This window comes from Protopterus annectens, chromosome 2.part2, assembly GCF_019279795.1.
Source record: "Protopterus annectens isolate FY-2018-M chromosome 2.part2, PAN1.0, whole genome shotgun sequence".
Taxonomy (NCBI): Eukaryota; Metazoa; Chordata; order Ceratodontiformes; family Protopteridae; genus Protopterus; species Protopterus annectens.
This window is the reverse complement of record NC_056730.1, coordinates 960,801,951-960,828,767: the sequence shown is the minus strand read 5'-3', so window position 1 is coordinate 960,828,767 and position 26,817 is coordinate 960,801,951. Positions and strand designations below refer to the sequence as shown.

At 40.2% G+C, this 26,817-nt stretch overlaps 1 protein-coding gene across 1 annotated transcript in view; it reads left to right on the top strand.

Annotated features, from left to right (window-relative positions):
* Positions 1-23,776, top strand: part of MAN2A1 (mannosidase alpha class 2A member 1) — a gene marked incomplete in the record, with an annotated part of 1,886,421 nt that extends 1,862,645 nt beyond the window's left edge. The window contains 1 exon segment of the mRNA XM_044064270.1: positions 17,799-23,776. Coding sequence (XP_043920205.1) covers positions 17,799-17,951 — 153 coding nt within the window.
* Positions 23,777-26,817: the final 3,041 nt, after the last annotated feature.

The following is a 26,817-nucleotide window of genomic DNA, read 5'->3' as shown; positions in this document are numbered from 1 at the left end:
GCACTAAGACCAAATTTCAAAGTATCACATGAAAGAGTAACTGGTTTATGGATGTCATAGTATCTGACAGTAGGTGGACTGCCAGTCCTGTTTCAGGACATCAAATGCTGTATGATGTCGTTCCAACCAAGGTATATCTTTACGTGTTCGCTCTCTGAGTGGTGTGAATATTTGACTCAAGTCTGGAATGAACTTGCCTAGGTAGTTAACCCTGCCAAGAAAACTTTGCAGGGATTGAAGATTGTCTGGAGCTGGCATCTCGATAATGGCTGTTTGCTTAGAAGGGTCTGGTGGTTGTAAGCCTGAACTGGTGAATAGTTGATCAACGTGCATTGCTTCTCATAGCCTGAATTTGCATTTCTGTGGATTCAGCTTAAGATTCACTTGGCATGCACTTTCCAGAACTGTTCTGAGGTTTCTGTCATGCTCTGCTTTACCATTACCTCCTACTAGTATGTCGTTTACTATAATAGTACAAGAATACCCAGAATAAATTTGCTCCATTGCACATTGAAAGACTTCACTTGCAGAATTTATCCCAAATGGCATTCTCAAAAATCAGTACCTTCCAAGTGGAGTACTGAAAGTAGTGAGCAACAAGGATTTCTTGTCAGGCAAAATTTGCCAAAGTTAATTCTTTGCATCTAAGACAGAAAAAACAGTAGCATTTGGCATCGAGACTGCTGCTTCAACTGTGTGCATTGGATGATGAGGTCTTTTTAGTACCTTGTTAAAATCTCGTGGGTCAGTACATATTTTGATGTCATCTGAGATTTTCTTATGAGCTATCACCATCGAAGATACCCACTCAGTCGGAGTTTCAGCTGGACAAATCACACTTTGTTGCACCATTTTATCTAGTTCAGCTTTGACTCTAGTCTGCATAGCTATTCAAACCTTTCTGGCTGGCCTGATAACTGGACTGACATCTGGGTTTAACTTCATGGAGTACACAACTGGAAGCTTGACTAGTCTGTCTTTGAAAAGATCAGCATAGGTAGAAAAAATTGTCTGGGCAAAATTAGAGTAGTGGTCTTTTAAGCTAACATGATGGACTTCGTTCTTAAATGAAACCAGTCTCATTTTCAAAATGTCTCTGAAGCCTAATAATGACTGGTCGTGCCTCCTGACCACATAAAATAATAAGTTGTAACTTCTACCTGAAGAGTAGCATGCAAGCATTACCGAGCCTTCAGTTTGAATTTCTTTACCATCATAAGCAACAAGCTTTGCGCACTCTGTCAAATCAAGCCTTTCACCAGCACATACTCTAGCAAATGTCTCTGCAGACATAACATTGCACTTTGAACTAGCATCAGCTTTGAGTTCTGTGGGTATGCCATTTATCCGAACAGTACAAAATGCTTCATTCTTGGCCCATAAATCAACTGCATTGACTGTTTCACTAAGCATTGACACACCATTAACATAAAGAGTAGGAGATGCCACATTACTGCCGTCTATAATTGATCAACTTGTTTCTTAAAAATTATCCCTTTTAGTAAAAAAATGTGTGGCCGTTGAGTTACACAATCTTTTGAAAAGATTACATTTATTACATTTGTGGCATTGTTGACCAAATGCTAAGCACTTTTCTCTTTTAGATTCATGATTACTGCCACAGTTACGAAATTTGGCAATGAAACTAGATTGGGGCCCATGCTTTGAGTTTGCTGACTCATACTTATGCTTCACTGAGGCTGTGCGAACTCTAGAACTTGCTAGAAAGCTCTGAGATTTACCAGTGGGTGTGGCAGAGACTACAGTTGCTGCCGTGTGCCTGGGATTGTTTCTTTTAATAACATGCTGCAAATTATCAACATGAGCTTTGCTGCAGTAACTTCTAAAGCTATTCTCATTTGTAAGTATATTTTTGTGCTTTTTTGTGAGCTCATATATCTGACAAATCTCAATGGCCTTATTCAAAGTTAAATCACTGTCACGAAGCAAAATCTTTCTCACAGCATTATCTTCAATACCACACACAAGTCTGTCCTTTATTAGCTCGTCCCTTAAATCACCAAATCTGCACGTTCTAGCTTTATTTCTCGGGTTGGTTATATATGCTGCAAAAGTTTCACCAGGCTTTTGATTTCTTGTATAAAATAAGTGCCTTTCCATTGTAGCATTTGTCTGGGGGTTACACATTTCTTTAAATTTGTGTTTTAAGCACTCGGGGTCCTCCCTTGACTCAGTCTGTACAACAGTATGACAGTTTTCCCCCTTACGAGCAAAGATAGCAGGAGCTTACACAAATGAACATTCCCTTTCTATGGCTTTTGACCCAGCTAAATTAAGTAGAATAAATGCCTTTGTACGGGCACCTTTATCAGAAAATGCAGCCTGTTTGAAAATGTCGTACTCTTGCTCAAACACTCTCCAGTTCTCAGCAATGTTATTGTCAAACATTAATGGACCTGGTTTTCAAAACCTTCAGCCATGCCAACAAAGTATGTGCAAACACACTGAAAATATGGCCCTTGTAATTATGTACGAACAGGTTGCCTCTCTGCAGCTTACAGTAACATACCAATGCACAATAAATTCTTTGAAACACTGTACCTTGCAAAATATGCTCTGAAATGGCTGTATTTTGTGAAGTAACTTTGCTGTAACACTGCACAAACATGCAAACACTTCATACACTTCTGATAACTCTGATAGCCTTAGTTAATACAAAAAAGTACATGCGTATTTTATTCATTTTATGCAATTCGGACATTATTTCAAACATTTTCCATAGTAATTTGACTAATTCTAGCAATATCAGACAATTTGAATTATTTTAATATTGTTTAGAGCATTCTGTATGCTTTGTTTCATATTTTACGAATAAGAAATAGTTTGAACAAGTTTTAAAATTAGAAATTAGTTTCTGACCTGTGTTGGGAATTATACTTGCAGCAAAAGATAGTCCACTTCCTTTATGTATCTCCAGCTGTAGCTGAATGCCTCTTGATGTCAGAGTAGAGAAACCAGAGTTCTTTCTGGCCATTAGATGTGCTGTTTCTGACACCATGTCCTTTTTAGACATGCTACTTCTGGCACCATGTCACTCGTTCCCTAATCCATGGAAGACAAGCAGGCGGAGTAGTTCATTTAAGATGCTTTTTTGTATAGAAACACATTGGGATGGATAACTCCATCAGTAAATATAAACAAACTTATTAACAGATAGAGCTTACATACACACATGCTTACATCTCAACAGCTTACTACAAAATGGCACTCTGTCCCTACACATGCTTAGTAATCAATACACTTAGTACATGTCCACAGGAGGTTTCTTAAAGATATATGCACACTGATCTACAGGCCTGAAGGATTGATGAGTGAGATTCATTCAAGACTGTGCAAAGTACTGGACTGGCCACAGTAACCTTAGTGTGAAGCATCAGCTGGAGGACTGGAACCAATGACACTGTAGTAGGGATAGTATATCAGAGTGTTGATCTCACACACACACACACACACACACACACACACACACACACACACACACACACACAATGGGCGGCTAGGTGAGTGAGAGGACAGCTGCAGCAGACACCTAGTATGCATTCTCAAGGGATAGTCTCCAGTATTAAAGAAGTAATACTATGTGTGTACCAGGCCCTATGTAGGTCACACCTGGAAATACTGTATGCATTTTTAGAAGCATACAAGGAGAGAGAGAGATATTAGACAGAGTGAAGGATTCCACAACAGAGTATCAGAGTGGTACATGTGATATGGTGGATAAGGTATTAGAAGAGGCTGTTATGAGATCTAACGATGTTCATCGTGTTACCCTGCTGCAGTCATCACACTTGGGTTATCCTGTCATCAGGCGGTCCCGCAGTCGGCCGGAATTCCAAAGTCTTAGTCCGGCGTCGGTTGCTGTCGCCTCTTCCCTGACGTCAGTGCGCCAGGGGTATATATAGTGCAACCGACACCATTTTCTCCAGTCTTTCTTGCCGCGCGGTGCCCGAAGCAGAAGCAGTTCGCAAGTGCCGGTCGGCCGACTCCTGAGATTTTCGAATTTCAGACCGAAGTCTTCTATAAAGCTAAGTACCCCGTTGGGGAAACTTTTCTTGCCTCAGACCGATGTCAGAAAAAGTTAACAATTGTATTTCTTGTGGGAAGCAAATACCTCATAAGGATTTTCATTCTTATTGCATACCTTGCCTAGGCCCAGACCACGAAGTCACTTCTTGTCGGTTTTGTGCTAGGTTTAATAAGCATACTATTAAAAGACACTTTGATTTCACACGACACTACTTCGGTAGGAAATTTAACTACACCATGCCGTCGGAGCAACCGTCTACCGGCGTGCACAAAAAATGCAGGGATAAGGACAGACAGCCCAGGCCTAAGCCAGACTGTGAGGCCTCGGCTGATCCGGTCTCCGGTCCTCAGTGAGGCTCCGACGCAGCCCCTGACTACCACAGATCTGGAACCCGAGACCGCTACAGAAATTTTGGCGGAAGGCACCAGGCCGACGTAGCCATTTAGTTCAGGCGCTTCAGACGACATTGCTTCAAAAGACATCGGTGCTACAGAAACGCCATCGGTTTCTGAAGGAGTTTTCAGACCGACGACTCTGACCATTAAAACGTTTTCTAAGTCGAAGACTCCTTCTAAATCTAAAAGGACTGCACTTCAGTCTCCTGTTCAAGGTCCCAAGCCTAAGAAACAGATGCTCAAAATGGCTGAAGATTTGATTTCTTTAATCAGGGGTTCCCAGCCCCCTCCTGACAAAAGGCCTAGACAAGAGGAAGATAATGCATCCTCTGAACAACTGTCCATTTCTTCAGACTCCTCTGAGGACAAAGATTATTCCTTCTCTCCTTATGAAGATTCTGATGCTGAGGAGTCTATTACCTCAGCTTCTCCTCCTGAAGACTACTCCTTTGGGGAAACTTTACACACTATGAGGGAACATTTTCTCTGGGAAGGTCAGGACTACTCTGACTCGAAGAAAAGGCTCAGAGAGTTTCTTTTACTTCCCCAACACAGACCACTTGCCATCCCACCAGTTTTGGACATTGTGGATGATGTTCATTTAGAATCCAGTTTGAACCCAGACTCTCTACCTCCTGCTCCGGCTAAGCCTGACTGATACTATAGAGTGCCTGATTCCCACAAATTTCATTACAAAAGCCCTGCAGCTGACCCAGAGACTATCTCCCAGGGTCCCAAGGTGGTTAAGGCTTCTATGGCTAAAAACACAGTACCTTCTGAGAGGGATTCCAGAGCACTAGACAGGTGGGGGAAAAAGGTTTACACCTCAACCACACTAGCTATGAGGGCACTGAATTACCAATTTCACATGCTTAAATGTCAGCAATTCCTAATCTCTCAGTTAAAGCAAAGAATAACCACTCTCCCTCAACAATCTGAATTGAAAGAAGTACAGGATCTGTTGCACGCCACTGAGCAGGTGGATAACATACCTTACAATGTAGGTTTGATTCTTTGGAGGCCTCCTGCAGAGCAGCTGTCACTGGGTCTGTTATATGTAGGCATGCTTGGTTAAAGGAACAAACTCTGCCTGATCATGTTAAAGCAAAATTACTAGATGCTCCCTTAAAGCAGGATGTGCTTTTTGGAGTTAAAGCAGAAGAAGTTTTAAAGAAAATGGAGGCTAAGGCAAAATCTATGCAGACAGTCAAGGATTTCCTACAGGTACAACCCCCTCACTTCAGCAGAAACTGGCCAACAAAAAATTGGTCCTTTCCAGCTACTGACAGACCACAGAGGGGTAAATACAGACGCCGAAGGGGCAGAGGACAACCACAAGCCCAGTATAAGCCTCGCCAATGGGGCACTACAACACAGAAGGGAGGAGAAGACAGGTCTCAATCCACCAGAAGGCAAACTCAATGACTTGCACCTCATCTGGCCAAGCAATACTCTCTTGGCAGCCCCCTTGGGGGGAAAACTCACACTTTTTGCAGACAACTGGCACAGTGTCACAAAGGACAAATGGGTCCTAGACATAATTTTACAAGGATACAGATTCCACTTTCACACCTTGCCAATGAAAAGAGGAATGCCAAACCCGCCACAAAATCAATGGGCAGAGGCACAAAAGCAAATTACAGCTCTCATGGACATGAGAGCCATTCAACTGGTACCTACTCGAGAGCAAGGTCAAGGATTTTACTCAAGACTCTTTCTAGTGCCCAGAAAGGACAATGCCTGGAGACCAATTCTGGACCTTTCAATTCTAAACACTTACTTACAAGTACCCAAATTCAAGATGCTAACTCTACAGCAGCTACTTCCCATGTTGGGCAAGGAAGCATGGCTAGTAACATTGGACCTCAAGGAGGCATACCTGCATGTCCCAGTCAGACAAAGTTGGAGAAGATACCTCCGTTTCATTGCAGGTTCAACCCATTACCAATTCTCTGCACTGCCCTTTGGCTTATCTACTGCGCCCATAGTCTTCACAAAATGCCTGGCACCAGTAATTGCATACTGCAGACAAAGAGGAATTCAAATATATCCATACCTGGATGACTGCCTCATCCAAGCAGAAAGCAAAGACATTCTCCTACATCATCTGGCCTTTGTAAAGCATCTACTAAACTGCCTGGGGTACACAGTAAACGAAAAGAAGTCAAAACTAGTACCCTCACAAAAAAATGACATTCCTGGGTGCCAGCTTGGATACAACGGCCCAGAAGGCTTATCTTACGCCAGACAGGCAACTACAACTGACTCAATATTTCAGGACAATGGCAACAAAGACCCAATTAACTGCAAGAAAATTTCTGCAGGCTTTGGGCTTCATGGCATCTTGCATACTAATAATACCATTTGCAAAGCTGCATATGAGGAAATTACAGTGGTACCTAAAAAGCGTATGGTCTCAACACAGCCACAGCTTGGACACAATGATATCTCTCATCCCCTGCCTACAACAGGAATTTCTATGGTGGTCACAGGCATGTCACCTCAACAAGGGTCAGCCTTTCACCTTGCCCCCAGCCAGGCAAACTGTCACAACAGATGCTTCAGATTACGCCTAGGGGCACACATGGCAGGACAATGCATTCAAGGCCTATGGACTGCAGATCAAAGAAATCTGCACATAAATCAAAAAGAGATGCTAGCTGTAGAGAAAGCTCTGACAGCCTTCAAGGATCTGTTACACGGACAACACAGTAATGTGGTATATAAACAAACAAGGGGGTACACATTCCTACCCTCTATGCAGGCAAGCAATGATCTTATGGAACATAGCTCTGGCTTACCAAGTTCAGTTGCAAGCTCAATTCCTGCCAGGACAGAAGAACACATTGGCAGACAACCTCAGCAGAAACATCAAGGATCCCCACGAGTGGAAACTAGATCCACAAATATTTGCAATGATAACTCAAAAATGGGGCCTTCCAGACGTAGACCTGTTTGCCAGTCCTCAAAACTATCAACTAACAAAATTTTGTACAAGGACATTTCACCATCTAGCTTGGAAAGTGGACGCACTCTCTTTCTGTTTGAAAAACCTGACAGTATATGCCTTCCCTCCATTGCTTCTCCTCACAAAGGTTCTTCTGAAAGTCAAAAAGGAGAGACCACGACTGATTCTCATAGCCCCAGACTGGCCACGCCAGCACTGGTACCCGCTATTGAGAAATATGGCCCACAGCCCACCATGGATATTGCCTCAAATCTTCCATTTGCTCATGCAACAAAACAATCAGATTCTTCACAGCCAGCTCAAAACTTTAAATCTGGCTGCATGGCAAATCAACTAAACATACAACCAGCTCCTCTTTCCCAAGCAGTTCTGGATGTTATTCTGGAAGCCAGGAGGCCAAGCACCAGGAAGGCTTACTCGGACAAATGGAAAAGGTTTTGTGCCTGGAACCAAGCTAAAGACCTAGACACAATTCAGCCTCACATTCTTCAGTATTTAGCTGAGATGTTCCACAAAGGACTTTCTTTCTCCTCCATTAAAATCCATGCTTCAGCTATTTCAGCTCACTACAACACGGATCCACCTTTATTTTCACATCCTCTTCTAAGGCAGTTCCTCAGAGGGGCAAAAAACATTAGACCACCCAGGAGAGCTCCTACACCTACATGGGACCTCAATTTTGTTCTGGAAAAACTAACACTGCCCCCCTTTGAACCAGCTTTCTCTGCAGATCTTCAGTTCCTATCATGGAAAACTGCCCTGCTCCTAGCAATAACTTCCGCTAGAAGAGTCTCAGAGCTACAGGCACTAATGGCAGTGGAACCTTTCCTCATTTTTCATCAAGACAGAGTTTCTCTACAAACTAATCCTTCCTTTATGCCTAAGGTGGTTTCCAGTGTGGCTTTAAATCAAACCATCCACTTACCCACCTTCTTCCCAAATCCACAGAACAAAGGTGAGAGACTCCTGCATTCCTTGGACATTCACAGGCAACTTCGTTACTTCTTGGACAAAACTAAGGCTTTCAGAAAATCTGACCAGCTCTTTGTATCCTATGCTACAGCTACTCAAGGGAAGGCTATATCAAAGCAAACCATTTCTAAATGGATAGGTCATTGCATACGTTTCTGCTATACTCATCATGGGAAACCAGTTCCTGCTACCATTAGGTCCCACTCTACCAGGGCAACAGCTACCTCTACAGCCTTTCTAAGGGGGGTTCCAACCAAGGAGATTTTAGAAGCTGCAACTTGGAGTTCAGTACACACCTTTACCAAACACTATCACTTACCTCTTTACTCTAAGACCAGGGCGGGCTTCGCCACTGCAGTTCTGCAGGGCCTTATAGCCTCCACTAACCCTCTATGATACCTCCCCCCTTCCGTAGCTTTGGGATTCAACCCAAGTGTGATGACTGCAGCAGGGTAACACGATGAACATAGTACAGTTTTGTACCTACCATAAATGTAGATGTTCGAGTGTTCACCCTGCTGCAGTCCAGGTTACCCTCCCTCCATCCCCTCTGATCTACTGGCTAAATCTCTTCAATACCTTAATGATGTATTTGCTTATAACTGAAGGGATTTTGTGTTTGGGCAGAGGTTACTCCATTTGGTACTAATTTCTGATCACCTTTTTGGTGGCACCTGACATCTGGGGCAAGAAAAACTGAAGAAAATGGCGTCAGTTGCACTATATATATACCCCTGGCTCACTGATGTCAGGGAAGAGGCGACAGCAACCGACTCGGGACCAAGACTTTGGAATTCCGGCCGACTGCGGGACCGCCTGACGACAGGATAACCCAAGTGTGATGACTGCAGCAGGGTGAACACTCGAACATCTACATTTATGGTAGGTACAAAACTGTACTTTTTGCCTTAATACCAGAAAAGATGGGAGGATGAGGTATGGCTGCACAAGTTCATGGCATGACAGGGTGAGAATTTTTACTTACAGGAAAGACAGAGAAGTGTTGGAAGAGATAGAGGAAGTGAATGGTAAGGCTAAGTTCTCTAAGTCTATGAAAGTACTATCCAGAGAGGGATGTGGACCCATAGATTGGATTTCCAAAATAAGCGGTGGAGATGGAAATTTATGAAGGCACTCGAGAATATGGGATAGGAGAAAAGAGGTGGGGGGAAAAGATAAAGGAGGGTTGGTGAAATGTTGAACTCTATTAAAATGCAGACCAAATTAGCTTATTTTCTCTTTCTGCCATTAAATAAAAGTAAATATGATCAGGACTGAGTGTGGTAGGTCCGAAAGCCACTGGGTTGCACGTTGGCGTCATGGTTAGTGCAGATCAGGCCAGACATTACTACAGTTATGTGATATCTTAACAAGCAGCATGAAACCACTCCTCCTTATCAGCTCTGCAACTTGGCTGTGACAGAATGGCTTTGGTCGGTTGGCAATATGTTTGGACTTCCAGGCTGTTCATATACCAAAGCAGATGCTATAATTGCAGTTTGAGCAGATATATGTACTTCACAAGCAAATAGAGGCTCAACCCCAGTATTCAGAAGTGTAATACAGGCGTAGGGTTTGTCCCAGCTGGACCTGCTTGGTTTTAATGATGGTGTATAGCTGCTACTGTTGTGTGCCAGGACCCCTTGGGACTAGTTGTGTAACTGTGGAGAATTAATCCCTTCTCCTTCAGCTGGGATCAGGGTTTGCTTTAAGGCTTCCTTTCAGCTGGTATAAATGTGAAAGTCATACTTGAAGCAAAACCATTTCAGGCTTAACTTATTAGCTCCACTGTGTGTACCTAGTTCTACAAATGACTTCCCAGCCCCCAGAGTTCCCTGGAGTGGCTTCGTCTTTACTGTCTTAGTAATTGTGAAAATTATTCCATCCTGTCCACAGAGCTCTCTTATTCACAGAGTGAATGCTCTTGCCCTAATCTCAAGCAGGCATTCATCAGATGCATTGTTTCCTATCTTCACAGGATTCAGGAAACCTAAAAATAAATATCACTAGACAAATGATAGATGATTTAGTTTTGGCCTATACTAAGCATTTTGAAGTACTTGCCTGTTCAGTATCTTAAAACAGGGACTGCAAATGGTGTAAAAGTTTTTTTTTTTCTCGAGGTTGGATTATGCTTCTGTACATTGTGCATTCCAGAAGTTCAAGACAATCTCCCATCGCTAAGTTCTCCTGTTCATTAGCTTCCAGGTCCTAGCATGCCATGAATCCTGTTTCTTTACTACTTATGAATCTAGCTGCAGTCAATCTTCATACAGGTTCATAGGAGGTTACTAGGCTGATGGTGGCCCTAGGGCCTTTACAAGCCTAGCTATGTAATACCCGTGTTCCCTAATCGACCTTGGTTAGATGGTCATTATTCGCAGAGTGAGTCTATGATCAGCACCAACTGCCCCTGTCCATGAGGGACATGTGTGCCACACCTGGGGTGAATTTACGGTCTCCCATGCAGTTGTCTAGGTTGCGCTTGAATAGGTTTATTGAGGAGCTCTGCTTCACATGAATTGAGAGCTTATTTCAGAGGAGCGGCAATCTCTGGGAGATATACCTGTCTCTCCAGCATGTTCTGTTAATGTCACAGACTAGGTTGAGATCCCTGGAGTGAGCGACTCTTGTCCCATTTGATATGTGGATGTGCAGCATTTCTATTAGGGCAGGGTCAGAGACTGCTGTGTTGGCCTGGCAAAAGTCTCCTCTCAGCAGCCTATAGCATACAGAGTACAGTGGCAGGGCTTTCAGTGTAGGTTATGTTCTGGAGGCCCTGATTTTCTTAATGAAAAACCTCTGTGGTCTCTCCAGATGCTGCAGGTGTGTGGTGAGGTATATGCAAAAAGGTGCATTGTACTCTTATTAGTGGTCTGATGAGGGTCACATACAGAGGAGTTCTAACATCCTTAGTCTTGGATGCGATGCCCTTACTTATGAGATATGCAACACAGAAGGCTTTCCTTACCACTGTGGACACATGGTGATCGAAGTTATATTGCTGTTGACCTGTGTTCACACCACTGGGTTTGAGCTTAGGGGGGTGCTGTCAATATTGTAATTTGCAGGGACTTCCTTTTTGCCAAAGGAGATAATAATGCATTTAGTTTTAGTCTGTGGCTTTGGACCAGTCATTTGTCTGTGTGAGCCCCTTTTTATAATATGTTATCATCTGGAGATTCAGTGATTGCACCCAGTTTGCAATCATCAGTGAACTTGGTAAGCCACAGGCCATCTACTTTCACCTGAACTTCAAAGAAGTAGATTCCAAACAGTAGAGGGCCCAGCACATGTCCTTGTGGTACACCACTGGTAATTGGTCTACTGGTAGAGGTAGAATCCCCAACTTTGACAGTATGCATTCTGTCAGTGAGCCAGTTGGCTACCCATCTAGTGACATATGGGTTAATCCCCAGCTGGGAGGGTTTCACTATAATACCTTAGTGGGGGATTGTGTCAAAAGCCTTAGCTAAATCAAGATAGGCAGTATGTACTGTCTTGCATTCACCCAGGGCTTTGGTGACATTCTCAAAGTCCTCTAGGTTTAATAAGCATGATCTACCCTTGATGAAGCCAAACAGGCTTGTTGATAAGGTCCATAATGATTCTTTTCATGGCCTTGCTGATAGGGCTGGTTAGACTTGTGGGTTTATAGTTCCCTTTGTCCAGGAGGATTACTGTTGCTGTTCTCTACTCTGCTGAAACAAACTAATGCCATTCTGAGGTTAGAGTGCCAAGTGGTACTGCTAGGTCTTGTTTTAGATTGTTTAGTAAGCAGCCTGAGATGTAGTCTGGTCCCATAGAGGCTATGTTTTTGGCCTTGGAAAGCAGTGATATGACCTGCTCTTTGGAGATACTAGATAGAGGACTTGTGTCAGGTATGCTTTGGGATATAGCTAGTGGGACAGGAGGTGAAGTTTGCCCCAACTCTGTCAGCTAGCAGGTTGGCAGTTTCCTCACATGCAGTATGAGAGGTACCGTCAACTATAAGTTCAGCACATAGTCTGTATCCCTCTTAGATTTTGGACATAGCTAAAGAATGCCTTATGATCATCCCGAGGTAGGGATGCTAATATAGCTTCATAACTAGCTTTAGAGGACTTTACAAGATACCCGATTTGCGGAGGGTATTTTTCTTCTGCTTTGTAAGTTCCGTCTTGTTCTTAGATGTCAGTTTCTTCCTTTTGTTATATAAGCTATTTATACTTGAGGTCCACCAGGGTGGCCTGTCTTTTTTCAGAAAGACCTGGTTTTGATCTGTTCAGGTACAGCCAACTCTATACAGTTTAGGAGGTTATACAGTGCATTTGTGTACTCCTCTGCATAGCGGTCGTCGTTGGCTGTGTTTGCAGGGGGTTGAAACTTTTTATATCATTGCCTAGTAGGTTATAGTTTGCTTTGGAGAAATTTTCATTTTTTTTGCTCCCGTGGAGGTGTCAGGTCTGATCATCACTTCAAACGAGACAGATTTATGGTCTGACCTTACCAGGGAGGGCAACGCACAGCAGGTAGTACAGTGACACCTTGCATGTTGGTGAGTACTAAGTCTAGGACATTTGACCCTATTGTGGGGGCGCAGACTAGCTGTTCCTGGGCATTTGTATTGACAAAGGCCAGGAACCTCAGGGCAAGTATGTTTGTGTTCGTGTATGTTGCCCAGTCAATGGAAGGATAGTTTGAAATAACCCACGACCAAAGTATTTGGCTGTATATTGAGTAACTCTAGTAACTCCAGGTAGATGGTGTGCTTCTCTTGGTTCATGGTGGAGAGACCTGTAGCCAACAATGATGTGGTAGGGACCTAGAGTAGCTCAAGAGAGTCTTACTGTTTAACCAGTCTCGAGGTATATTTGTCTTTAATGAAGATGGATACACCTCCATCTTTGTTTTTTTTTTTCGCACTCATTTTGGGCTCTGAACTTGTGGAAGGCATTGTAGCTCTCTATGGCCTGGAACCATGTCTCAGTGACTGCACAAACATCAGCATCTTCCAAGGTGAGAAGTGCTTCCAGAGAGTGCAGTTTCCTATTTACTGATAAAACAAACGGTCAGCTCACCGTCCCAGCTAGGTTTTAAAAAAGTAGCGTGCAGGCTTACTCGGATAAGGCAAAAATGGTGTATATCCAATATATGTTTAATAAACTCGAACCACAATATTGAAAAACTAAAATCCACATGAACAACTGTTAAGCTCTTTCATCCGCTTATCTCAGACTTCCTCAGAACAGCTGATTAGCTCACTAATACAATCCTTTTAAAATCTTTTTGGCGCCATTTTAGAGGCAAGAATTTAAAGTGCCAGTGCTTAATATAATTTATACATAAGTTTAAAAACATACTTATAAACACAACCAATACATCAGTAATATTTGCTAAAACCATAAATAATAAATAAATGTAAATGCTTTTTAAAAGCCACTAAATCATAAAATTGCAATGCCATACTTCATACCCTGTTAAAGTAACTAAAATATACATACATAATTTGATTACAGCTGGTAATAAAACTCATCAAGCCAACATTAGAAAGGGTTTGATAGAAATAAAATCATTTATACCAGGTTCTTTTGTGGCATTGGTCAACACTTGCCAGATGCTTTCTTTTTTGATTAGTATTGCTTTGAAATTTCCCCCTCTATTTGATGTAAAAACTTGATCTATTATGTCAAAAGTGAAACTATGATGTTCACCTTTCTTCTCTATATGTCTATATAAAGCATCCTTAATGTCATGTACCCTAATTCTGTAAAATTATGTATAAATTATATTGAGCACTAGCACTTTAAATTCTTGCCTCTAGAATGGCACCAAAAAGATTTTAAAAGGATTGTATAGTGAGCTAATCAGCTGTTCTGAGGAAGTCTGTGATAAGCGGATGAAAGCTCTTAACAGTTGTTCATGTGGATTTTAGTTTTTCAATATTGTGGTTCGAGTTTATTAAACATATATTGGATATACACCATTTTTGCCTTATTCGAGTAAGCCTGCACGCTACTTTTTTAAAACCTAGCTGGGACGGTGAGCTGACCTTCTTGTTTTATCAGTTCTGGTGTTGCCGTTTGTGTTCGAATTTTTACAGTTTCCTATTTAGGCTGCTAGCATTAACATGACCTTGTTTGTCTTGAGTGGATTTTTTTACATTGGATATTTTGTTTTGACATTGCCTAAAAAAGGCACTGTGGGGGAGGCAAACACCTTTACCAGTGTCCGAAAGCCTAGAAGAAACAGGTGAAGACCATCTCTGGCAAAGTAGTGTGGTCTGTCAACCATGTCTTGCTAGGCTGACAGATACGGGATCCCCTGGACTGACAACAGAAGCTAGCCAATTGTTGAAGTCGGTCATTTTTTGTCTGTATTGTGGCATCATCCTGGATGAAGTTAGAATGTTGCTTAGGACTAGGGACATACCTGCCTGGAACACATAATCTGAGACTTCAGTAATGTCTGTCGTCATGTAGCCCAGAGAGGTACGTCTCAAGTAATTCACCCCAACATGTATTATGAAAGAGTCTTAGCTGTAATTGTTGTTGAGTGACTTGAATACATGTGTGATTTGACAAATCCTGGCACCTGACAGGCAGCTGACAGTCACCTTCTCCATTTGGTGAGAGGGGCATTTGTCTCACTATAGAGTCGCCTATGACTAGAACATTTGGTTTTGAAGTGTTTTGCCTTATGAGCTTATTTGCTCAGGCACTGGCGTGTGTGTTATATGTAGTGGATTCTGTTTGCTTTCCAGTGTGTGCAAGTGGTTTGAGTTTTGGAAGTCTCTGAGCTTTCGCCTCCATGTATGTGAGTTTATATGTTGCGACCTTGTTTTGTGAGAGAGGTGATATGTGTGTGTGCTGGACAACCTGTTTGATGTCTGGTTTGTTGTTACATGAGATAATTGATTCCAAATTCACAGTGTAATTACATCTCTTACATACTGTATTTGTTTTAGGAGTAAGTTGTCAGTATACATGAGGCAATCTCTACATTGTCTCATCCTGCCCATGTCAATCTGGCTGGCCAGAGAAATGGTTGGGAACTGACTGTCCATTTTGGCAGGTTTTTACTGTAACTACTATTGTGCAGTGGGCTAGTTTGACCTGACTTTGCTCTAGGATTAACAAAGAGGCTTATTCTATTGAAGGCTAGGGGTGAAAACTATAGCAGCACTTCTCAGTGTGCAGCTGAGTTTTCCCGCAATGCAGCAGGGAAGCTTAGGAGGGTTCACTAACAGATGTCTAGGAAAAAATTGTCTTTCAAGGTGTTTGCAAATATGTAAGGCACCACTGAACCCCGATGAGCGGTGCACAGCTACATGCAAATGCAAGGCTTAAATAAGGTGAAATTAAACACTTTTAAGATATATTACCAGTGGGAAAGCACACAATGAGCTTTCCTCCAGTAGTCTCCAACTCATATGAGGCTCAGACTGCACACGTCTGCCCCAAGGGTGCAGGCAGGCCCCTCCTAATGTATGATGGCTGGAATAGTGCTCAAGTGTAACAACACAGTTTAGATTCTGCAGATCTGAATTTAGTCTGTGTTGTGTACTAGCTACTTAAAGCAACAGAACAGCTTTTTAAAGTACAGAAAAATACAGTAAAAATCAGCAAAGATAAAATATTGTCAGCCAAGGGGGAAAAAACTCACAAGGTACTGTGTAACAATGCAGTCTAGATTCGGCAAGTCTGAATCTAGTCTATGCTATGTACTAGCTAGTTAAGGCAACAGAACAGCCTTTTTAAAGTGCAGAAAAATACATTAAAATCAGCAAAATGATAAAATACAGTCAGCAAAGTGCAAGGAAAATTCAAAAAGTACTTTTTTTTTTGGACTTTAGCAGTGGATGCCTTGGATTTCAGTAGAATCTGTCTGGAGCTCTGGCAAAAGTCACCAAATGTTGAGCAGCTCTGGTTAGATGGCCAGCGGTGGTACTGTGCTGTGCACAAACTGGCAGCTCCGAGCAGCTGTGAACAGTGGGAAACTATGGAGAGTGTTTCCTATAGAGGATTTTAAAATGAAGAAGGTTTGCTTGTATACAGGGCACTGGGAACTGCGTTTGCACATCGAACATGACACTTTATACCAGCACGATGAAAGACTTTTTTAAACAGTTAAACCCTTGGGCCAATCAGATAAAAACACAGTAAACTTTAAACTAGCAGTTTCCCACTTGTATGGGTTGAATTCAGCTCTGCTCCTACCAGAGTGCAAAAGACATTTCCTAATGTAAAACGAACTGGTTTTGAGCTCAAGTGTAGTAACATATGCTTTACAGTACTCTTGCAGTATCAGGAATCTTTGGAAAGAAGTTCACTAACCCTGTGAAATGTTCAAAAAAATACAGAAAAAGTGCACAATGCAAGAGAATATTTTGGCAGACTCAGAACAGCTTTTTCAGTACCAGAGGAGGTTAATGTATATGAGAATACTGTTAAAAACAACCTAAGAGCAGTGCAATAATAGATGGTGTTTCTTTAACAAGTGCAGGCTGAAAAACATTGATAAATTCAACCAAATCAATAAATGCAGCACAGAAGAGTTAAATAGAACTGAGACAGTAAGAGCAACTGCAAAAAAAAAAGTACTTGTATCAGCTTTGTATACTTGGATGATTTTAAAAGCAATATCAGCTTTGTAGGTCTAGATGGTTTTAGAACCACCTACCACCAGCAATTACTTTTGTGAACAAGCTCCAGAGTTGTGGCACCTGCAATCCTTTGCCTGATCACACAGATGGCTACCCCAAGTAGACCAGGCCTTCGAGACTGCAGGTGGAGGCTATCAGGTCAAGTGTGGGCCCAGAGTGTGTATACCCTTCACTTCCCAAATGTCAAAGACTCTCTGGTGAGGGTAGAACAGGTTCCTCAAGCCATCAGTGCACACATTCATAAGGTGTGTCCTGCTGTTTCACTTGAGACTGCTGTGGTACGGTGCTATCATTACCTTATTATTTTTTATGTTTTAAATTCTGTCTGAAATGTATAGACCTTTTGCTAGAACCTTAAGATACTACAGTTTTGTGTAGTTACCATAAGTGTGGATATTCACATCAGACCCTTCATTCTCTCAAGTTTGTTATACTTCTTGTAACTTGCATAGATTTAGTATCATTACAGAAAGTGGTAAGTTGGGAAGGGTTGTCAGTAAAGGAGATTGATTATGACCCGTTATAGAAAGGACTACCCGTTTTGTGTTACAGAAATATACAAAAGCAAGGTTTTCATGGGTTGGATTCTTGTCAGATGCTTGCATGACATTCACACACAGATTCCCACTTCTGCTAGCCAAGTCACAAATGCTGCCAGAGCATCTTTAAGATTTGCTGCCGTAGTATTTCATGCAACTGTGCACATCAGTGAGAGTCATAAAATGTTTTTAATGCTGCTTTTTAATACTGTAATTTGTGTTTTTTTTTCAGATTTCCGTACAGATGCTATTTAAGGAACTGAAAACTGAACGTTTCTTGTCTATGTCCTTATCTTTGATGTATTCAGCTCCAGATAACAGTAATGTCAAGGATATTCAGCTAAATCCCATGGAAATTGCCACATTCCAAATCCAGCTAAGATGAACCAAACTAAAAAACCTTGTGCTTGTTTTAAAGCCGAACAACTGTTAGGCAGTCTGCAATTAAGACATATTTTTCACAGTGTGAGAGGCAATAAAAGCACAATATTATGCAGATTTCTGGATACTGTGAGAAAAAGAAACATCTGGAAGTTTTTTCCTCTTCCTCTTTTTTCTTCTACTTTGACTGATGCAGCAAAAGCCATGTAATCTGATCACTTTATTTGAAATATGATTTTTTTGTGGATGTGTATTTCTTTTTCATTGCATAATCGGGATGCCTTTCTGAGATGCTGATCTTTTGTTGAATGAAATCTCAGGTTAAGTCTTGCTGGATTGCTCCATTTCAGAAGGATTGTAGCTGCATAATTACCCTGGATAAAATCATTGGGTTTCTTGCTAAACTGGAATGAAGCACCTGGGTCATTGATTTTGGCTGTGTGATTCTAATATATATGATGACCAAAATTATTTTGACGAATAGATTCTGTAAGTGCAACCTGGGAGCACATTGGGCCAAATCATCTGTTCTTCTTCCCTGTGGAAATGAAATATTGGATGCGGATTTAGGTGGAAATGTACACAACTACATTTGAAGATAGTAATAAGAGCAGGATAGTAAATTTGCACCATGTCCTGCATTATTACTTAATCGGGATGTGTGCAATTGTATTACAGTCTCCTATAGTAAAAGTAGGGGATTTAAATGCTATAGGGAACAGAAGTTGTTAATTCAAAACAAAAAAAAAAATGTGTGCACTTCTGTTCCACTGTTGCCATACAGGGATCTCTATGTGCCTTATTTTTTAAATCTGTTATATGTAAGTACTGTTCACTGTTTATGTATGTTTTTCAATAGTAGTACATCATCTGATTTGATTGTGTAGACTGAATTATATTCTACAGTACATAGCAGTTTTAGGCAGTGTTATAGTGCACAATCTTCATGACCATTTTGAATGTATTATGCTGTAGAGAGAATGGCAATTAATAACTAGATACAAGGAGGAAAATACCATCTTATTTTTCCTGGCTGTTGTCATGAAAACAAAATATGTGATGTGAAATCTTCATGAAACGTAATAGAATATGCAAATTATTGGCTTTTATTTGGCTATAGTAATGGATGTGTTATTTGAAGTGTACTGGAGTCATAGCTGCAGCAGGTGTCATGTTTACTTCTCTGATGAACCAGTTGAGTACTGTGCTGTATTTTGCTTTTGATAATATTTTACACTAAAATCTGAAAGACAGCATAAAAAGATAGCCCACGTAACTTTATATCCATCTGTTAATGTTTCATTCAGTCATGCCATTAGTTAGATATGAGCTGCGTGTTTTTTTCTTCTCTTTGCTGCTGTTAGTTGTCTTAACTCTACACCAGCAGATTAATGAAGTATGTCTGTTCTCTGTGTCATTTTCATTCTGATAGTCTGCAGTAGTTTTCACTTGTGCCTTTATTCATTTGCTTTATTTCTGTAAGATTTCATTGTCTTTAGGCTGGGTGGGCAGTTATTTTCAGGAATGTACTGTCTTCAGTACTGTGCAATTAATTAATTGTTAGAGTACTGTGGGTGCCATACCTGCTTCCCAAGCCTTCTTTTGTGGCCTTTTTCTGTTTTTTTTTTTTTTTTTTTTTTTGTAAGTTAGGACATGATAGTGTATGTTTGTTATACCCTGAAGACCACTGTGTTTTCAATCAGAGGCCTTAGCTACTTGAACCAGTTGTCTTACTACCATTCTATTCTGCTTAAAACGGCTTGGTTCCTTTTGGTAACTAAAGGAAGAGCCTATACCAGCTTAAAGGCAATACAGTTTGGAAGCCAGTGTCACTTCTTGTGAAGATTGTGGTTTACTGGGTTGAATTTGAAGGAAACAAAATGTTGCTTCTTCCTAGAATGCCTTTTTAACTCTGAGTTGTATATTAAAGGCCTATCTCAAAAATTTGCAATTTTGTATTGAGTTGATTTCATTTTAGTGACTGCACTAGAAGACAATGTATGAGGAAAATTATGCATAAAGTCATCATTTCATTTACATTAGCCTTCTCCCATAACTAATTGATAGTTTTGTTTAATGTAGTACCAGCTCCACATTTTTTAACCCTTAAGTAGGCTCCTAGTTTTAGTGCTAATACTTTTCTTTGAGGTTATCAAATCTTTGTCCTGTTGTGCGTGTTTGCTAGTTCACTGTTTGGGGTCACTGTGTTGGCAAGAACAATATCTGAACCATGCATGCAAAACTTTAGACATGGCACAGTATACAGTTTAATATATACAGCTCAGCCAATTTTATGCACAGTACTACAAAATTTGCCTTCAAATTGACCTACTTTCATGAAGATTCACTGACTTCCCTTGCTAATCTTGAACCGTTTGTGTGCACATAGTCATTAAAATCTTATCACTGTATTGAGTGTAGAATTTTTGAGCACATCGCTGTTGAAAGTAAGAGACTGCTCCTCTTTCTTGCACCAAGTTATGGGTTTTAGTGTTAATTTGAAAGGCAAGTTTAAATGCTGGAAACACCTTACTACTTACTGTTCATTGCAAAGTAACTTTGCTTTTTTGGTGGGTATTGTTCATTACAAAGTGACTTTTTTTTTGATGGACAAAAGAGGTTCAGAAGATTAAGCTTGTCATTATTTTAGTGTTAAATTCTGCCTATAATTAAAATTCAGTATAGTAACTTCATCTGTTTGTTTTCAGTTACCTTTCGGCCTTGCAGTTCTGTATGTAGTCCTTACAAGTCTTTAAAAACAAAGTTAAACATGAACTGAATTTGTTCAGTATGTCTTGTAAAATGACGTTTGTTAAAACTACCAGATTCCATAGAGGTAGTACTGTGTGCTTCCAAAATTATCACCGGTGTTTGGAATAAGATAAGAGCTGCAAATTAACAGCATTTCTAGTAAAGGAAAAGTTTAGCTACAAAAGTAAACCACTGTGTCAGGCAGGAGGAATCTTGCCGCCACCTCCTCCTCAGGGAAAACAGCTGTGCATGTGAGATTGAATGTTAGATGTGCCAGTATTTTGGAAGATGAGTGCAGTTAACATTGTGAAAGCATTGCATCTGCCAAGTGAATCATCAAAGTGTTATAGGATATTTCCCGGTGGCTTCTGGTGCCTATCTGGGAAAATGTGAGAGTGTTTTTGGCCTTTCACTGGAAAAATCCACTGTGACTAACTTGAATGGTAAGTCCAAGGAATTGTAATAGTCTAATGTGAAAACAGTGTGGGTAATAAAGTGAATATATTTAGCAGAAGAATGTTAACAGTAGGACATACTCTTTATGTCGTCTTTTTTTAATACTGATCACAGATTTTAAGTAAGAACTGAAACTGTCAGAATGGTTTAAAATCATTTTAAAAGTAAATACTTTCTCATAATTTCAATGCAGTTTTCCATTTAAAACTGTCAAATGCTGAATCATTGTAGTACCTTTGAGCCCTCATCAGCCCCTTTTTAATTATTTTTAAGTTGCTCTACAATAAATAGTCTTTGCAAAACTGCTCTTAAGCACAGAAGATTAAAATCTAGAAGCCTATAATAACAAGTTTGTTTGAATAAAGATTTTAAGAAATTTACCTTTAGAGCTTTGATAACTGAATTTTCCGAAATCCATTTTGAGAGTACACATAATCTGTTTTAGTACAGAGAGTTTTGTTTTACAGAGATGTTTCCCCAGTTTTGAATTTTAGCAGTAATGTCTTGAAACATAGAACCACTGTTTAACTTGTTGAGAGTTTTATTAACACATTGCTGTAAAGAATCACAATGTAGTAACTACTACAGTGTCAAATGGCATTCAAGTTAAAATGCATAAATGGGCCCATTTCCCATTTAGGTGTCATTAAGCTTGTGTGAGGGTGTTTAAAATTGACTGTAATCCATGTTGGCTCTTGGTAAGCTGTTAAGAAAAGACATTAGCAATCTTTAAACTTACATCTGTTGCATTAACACCCCTGCAGCTTATATGTGTATATAAAATATATATGCACATATGGCTTCGTATCATTTGCAGGCATAATATTTGTCCAACTTTAAAATGAAACATAAAATGGTTGCATTTTCAAATTATTACTTTTAAGGATAGAGAAATACAGGCTTAAAGCTATTAAAAAAATAGGCTTACATCTGGGAATGGGACTGTACCCCTGCACCCCCACATCCCTGTTTACTCTGTATATTAACTCTTGGGTTGCATTACCTTGAAATAAGAGAAGTTTTTGTTTTCCATGTATTTTAAATTCGCCTGCATCTCCAAAGTAGTTCAGCCACAGAACTTGTATATGTAAAATTTCAGGAGTGTTTTAACATAGCTCACACATTGGGGAAGGGGTTGCAAGAGACACAAAGCCCCTCTCCAGAAATATCTTTTCCCAGTTTAAAATTGCTGTGAGCTACAGTTGTAATTCAATTTCCTTTGCCAAGACCTTTTCTTTTTTTTTTTTAGTTTCTTTCATAATTATTAAAGTATGTGTGCATCATAACTGAAATGCTGCTTTAGGATTTGTGGTCTGTAACCCTTATGTTGTCTATAAAGTAATCCTGACCACATAAACAGTCTTGGATGTCTTTGCTGCATGTCTTCAATATCCAGTGAACTGGATAAATAACTTTTTGTCCATGAAGCAGTGAATAAAATTTAGAGCCACATGTAACCTGGCAATGTTCTGATTGTAGGATATAAATAATACATCCCAAGTCATGAAGATTAAGGTGGCTCTATGGATGATCTTGAAAAAGGCTTTTGATAGTTAAAAAAATATATATATGAATAGAGGAACAAGACTTCCAAGTCAATTGAATCCTTATCTTTCCAACTTAGATCTGAGTCAGCCACCTGTGAAATTATTTACTAACTGAAACCAATGCATTTAGGTTGGCATTTTGAGGATCAGATATTTAAATTCATTATTTTGTAATCAGCTGACTGGAATTCACCTTTGTATCCTTCATGCAAATTTTAGGGAGCCACATATAGAGTACTGTTTTTCAGTTGTCATATACTTAGTCCCACATTCCTGATTCACAGCAGGTCAGAAACACCACTGGACAAAACAAGCTTATGAAAATGGCCCAGCCCTACATTGCGCTTCCCAAGTGTTCTAGTCTGAGGTTGCAAGACTTTGAAGATTACAGCAGTACTTGTTTTCGTGTAAATCCAAGTACTGCATTAATTTCAGAGATTGTGTGAACCTAGAGTGAATGTATTTAGAGTGGAGGTGTGGGGGCACACAGGGTCCTGCTCCCTGCATAAATGTGGATTTTGGTTATTTAAAAGAACATGAGCTATCAAATGTCCTGTTTGCCACCTTTTGCATTGCTGTACTCTACTGTACTGTGTATCTGTCATTGTTTGTGTTCTCTTTTTGAGAGCTGGAGTTATGGGATAGAGTATACAAACACTGTGCAGATGGGAGCTGATACATTGTAGTGAATACATTTTGTATATGTATTTATGCAGATGTGTGTGTATACATACACGTGTGTGCGTGTGTGTATGCATGTGAGATTGCATGTTTTGTATACACAAATTATGTTATTAGGAGCAGCGATGGAGCAGTACCATAATATAGTTCTAAACGGAATTCACTTTCATAGTTTTGTTTAAAAGTGTTTTCAGATCCATCATCCTTCAAATTATTATTAGAATGTTATGACCATCTCTATATTGTCTCATTGGAGAGTTCTATCTGCTTGTTTTTGAAAGTTATGTAATGTAAACAAAAGTTTGTAATAATTTCCCTTTGGAAGTTTTTTATAATATTTTGAAAAATATACAATAATGTGAAATTAAATAAAACCAGATGTTTTATAAGTGCACAGTATTTTTTTTCTTGTTTTCTTATGTTTAGCTCTAAGATATTTTAATAACATATGTGATCTCTTCATCTTTCCAGTTATCCACCATCATTTGGAAGAGCTCCACCTTTTCCATTTGCTAATGTAAGATTTTCTAGTAGTAGCCTTTCTTGCCTCCATTAATAACTGCCACACATCGTCTGAATGTGTGTGTGTAAAAGGTTTTAAGACCTTGTCATTCAAACAGTCAGCTGCAGTTCTTTAGGGTCAAGATGTTTCAAACACCTCTAATCTTGGGTTCGTAAATCCATTCTCTTAGGAACCTTGAAGTAATTGCCCATGACCAATTCCAAAAGAAAGGAAAATCATTGTTGTCTTGGCTAGAAGGGAGCCCCCACAGTGATCTTTGGACAGTCCTGTGTCTTCAGAAGTACCCTAAATATCAGTGGAAAGTGTGGAAAAACATTCCTATCCAAGGAAAAGAAAAGGCATATGTTTTCTAAGCCTTCTTTTATGGAGTCATGGAACCGCATTTTGCTAGTTGATTGTTTGGGGGGGCAAAAAGATATGTCTGAGAATTTCTCCACAGATGGGTCAAATCTTGGAAGACCCCTGATTACAATTTTCATTCATGAGGGTGTGACCTTGTCCTGCTGAGCTCGTTTTTTTTTTTTTTACACAGTTGTGCTCAGACAGAATGTGAAATGCCTGTAGTGTGTGTGTGCGTGTGTGTGTGTGCTGTAAAACCATATCCTGTGTAAATATGGCTAGCCTACATTGGAGGTAATATCTGGTTCTCCCTTTGCTTATGTACCACATCACTGTGGTGTTGTCTTTAAACACTTGAAGAGGGCTGAGGGGCTATAAATGACTCAGAGTTAAGTGCATTTATAAGAGCTAGCATTTCTTTTATGTTTAAGTTTTTGTCTGTCTTTTTGTCCCAAAGACCCTGCACTTTGATTCTCATTGATGCTGCTGCCAAAGCAAAGTTTGAGGCTTCAGTTGTGACCACTTTGGAGCAGGAGGGGAGAATGGGATACCTGGATTCTGAGAAATGTGATGTTTCAGAATCTAATTTTTCTTTTTACAAATTCTAGAACTGGAATTTGAAGACAGTGAATGTTGATGGTGAAACCAAAGATATTTTAGATACCTCTTGCAAGACTCCACATAAGATACAGTGGTATCATGAGAATCATTGATTCCACGAGAACCAGAATCCTGAGGTATTCCCTCACTGATACAGAAGTCTGATGGAAAACCCTTGAAATAGATCAAAATAGAGAACATTTTTTTCTGTGGACATAAAGCTCTTTGTACTTTGTGTCCAGCAGCCATCCAAGAAACATAATCTTACAGAGAGTCAGAAAAGACTTTTGTTCTGTTGGAATCCAAGCATCTGAGGGAGATCTCGGACAGGAGAGAGATTCCTCGCACTTTGAAGACTCAGCAAAGATAAATATGGAAAAATATGGATACCCAACAACACACAGTGGGCTATCACAGGAGCTTGACACTTCACTCTTGTAGTAGTAGATAGCCCAAAGGGTAAGGCAGAGAACTGATAATGTGCTGTAGATGCACAAAACCTTAGTAAACACTTGAAATGTGGATGAATAGGAATGTGAATGATACGCATCTATCAAATCTAAGATTACTAAAAGACAAATCAAGAAGAAGGGGTAACAAGTTGTGAAGTTAAAACATTTTGCTCTTGGGCACTGTCACTCAATTCAGGAATGAAAGATCTAGAACAGATCTCATACATTTTTTTCTTTCTTTAGCATTAAAAACATTGTTGAGAAAAATCAACAACAAAGACGAAAAACAAAAGCTCATAACCAATGAATGAGAAATTGACACCCAAAGGACCACTATTTATTGGTAAAAAATCAGCAGACAAATGCTTTCATCTCACTCACAAGACTTCTTCATAGTGGTCCTTTGGGTGTCAGTTCCTCATTCCTTGGTTCATTGTTGAGTAGAATCCTTCTAACTAAGAAGTAGGAACAGCTTCTATTACCCATAAGATAGCATATGATGTAAAACAGGAGGGAAGATAAGAGTCTGGTCTGGCAGATGAGGGAGAATGCCCTAAAAAGGACTTTCCTGTCACTGCTGTATTTAGCCTAGATGGTTCAAGACCCATTTTTCAGAAATTATCTATTGCTAAAGAAAAAAAGAAATAGAGATTCAGACTCGTGGAAGGATTGCTGGATTGTGGCTGGGGAGTGGGCAAGGCAAGGTCCATCTTGTAGCTATTCTGACTGATTTGTCTGACCTTTGCTTGGGGGAAGGGGTTCGTGCTTTCTTTTTGGAACCTCCTTGGCATTCCTTTTTTAAATGTCTGCTTGCCAGTCTGATGCCCGTGCACTGGGCCAGTAATCAAGGAGCCTCAATCCTCACCACTAGCACCAATGAGTGACATCCACATTGGAAGAATAACAAGTACACACACAGTAAAGTACAAGTTCCCTTAAAAGCACACAGAGATCACAGTCGGTGTGGGGCTGTTTTCTTCCACTCTATCCAGATCCCCAATAAGACTCCCCACTGGCACAGTTACAGGGTTAAGATCTCAGCCTAGTGGTCAAGCCAAAACCTCCAACACCATCTCTGTCCAATCAGTGCTTCATGTCCCTGCCCAAGCAGCTGACACACACTTAGATTCGAGTTATATACAAACACACAGACACTCCTGGGGAAGTTTGCCACAGGTTCCCTAGCTATGTTCCCTTCTGCCCAGACTATATGGGAGTACTGACTGCCACCAACCACCCTTATCAGCTACTATAAAGGTCCTTACCAAAGGGTATCCAGTTCTACTGTGCAATGTTATTATCCAAATGGTAAGTGCGACAGAGATTTGAAGGCTATTTAGGAATGGCCTATAAAGTATCATCAAATACATGCAAGTACTCTCAGAGCTTAAATTATCTCTAAACAAAACAGTCAAAGTTAAAAGGTTTAAATATATTTAATAATAAATAATAAAAGCACAAGAAACTACTTAACACAATGACATTAGAGAGCTCAGAAATCACAGGAAATACTTTAAAACA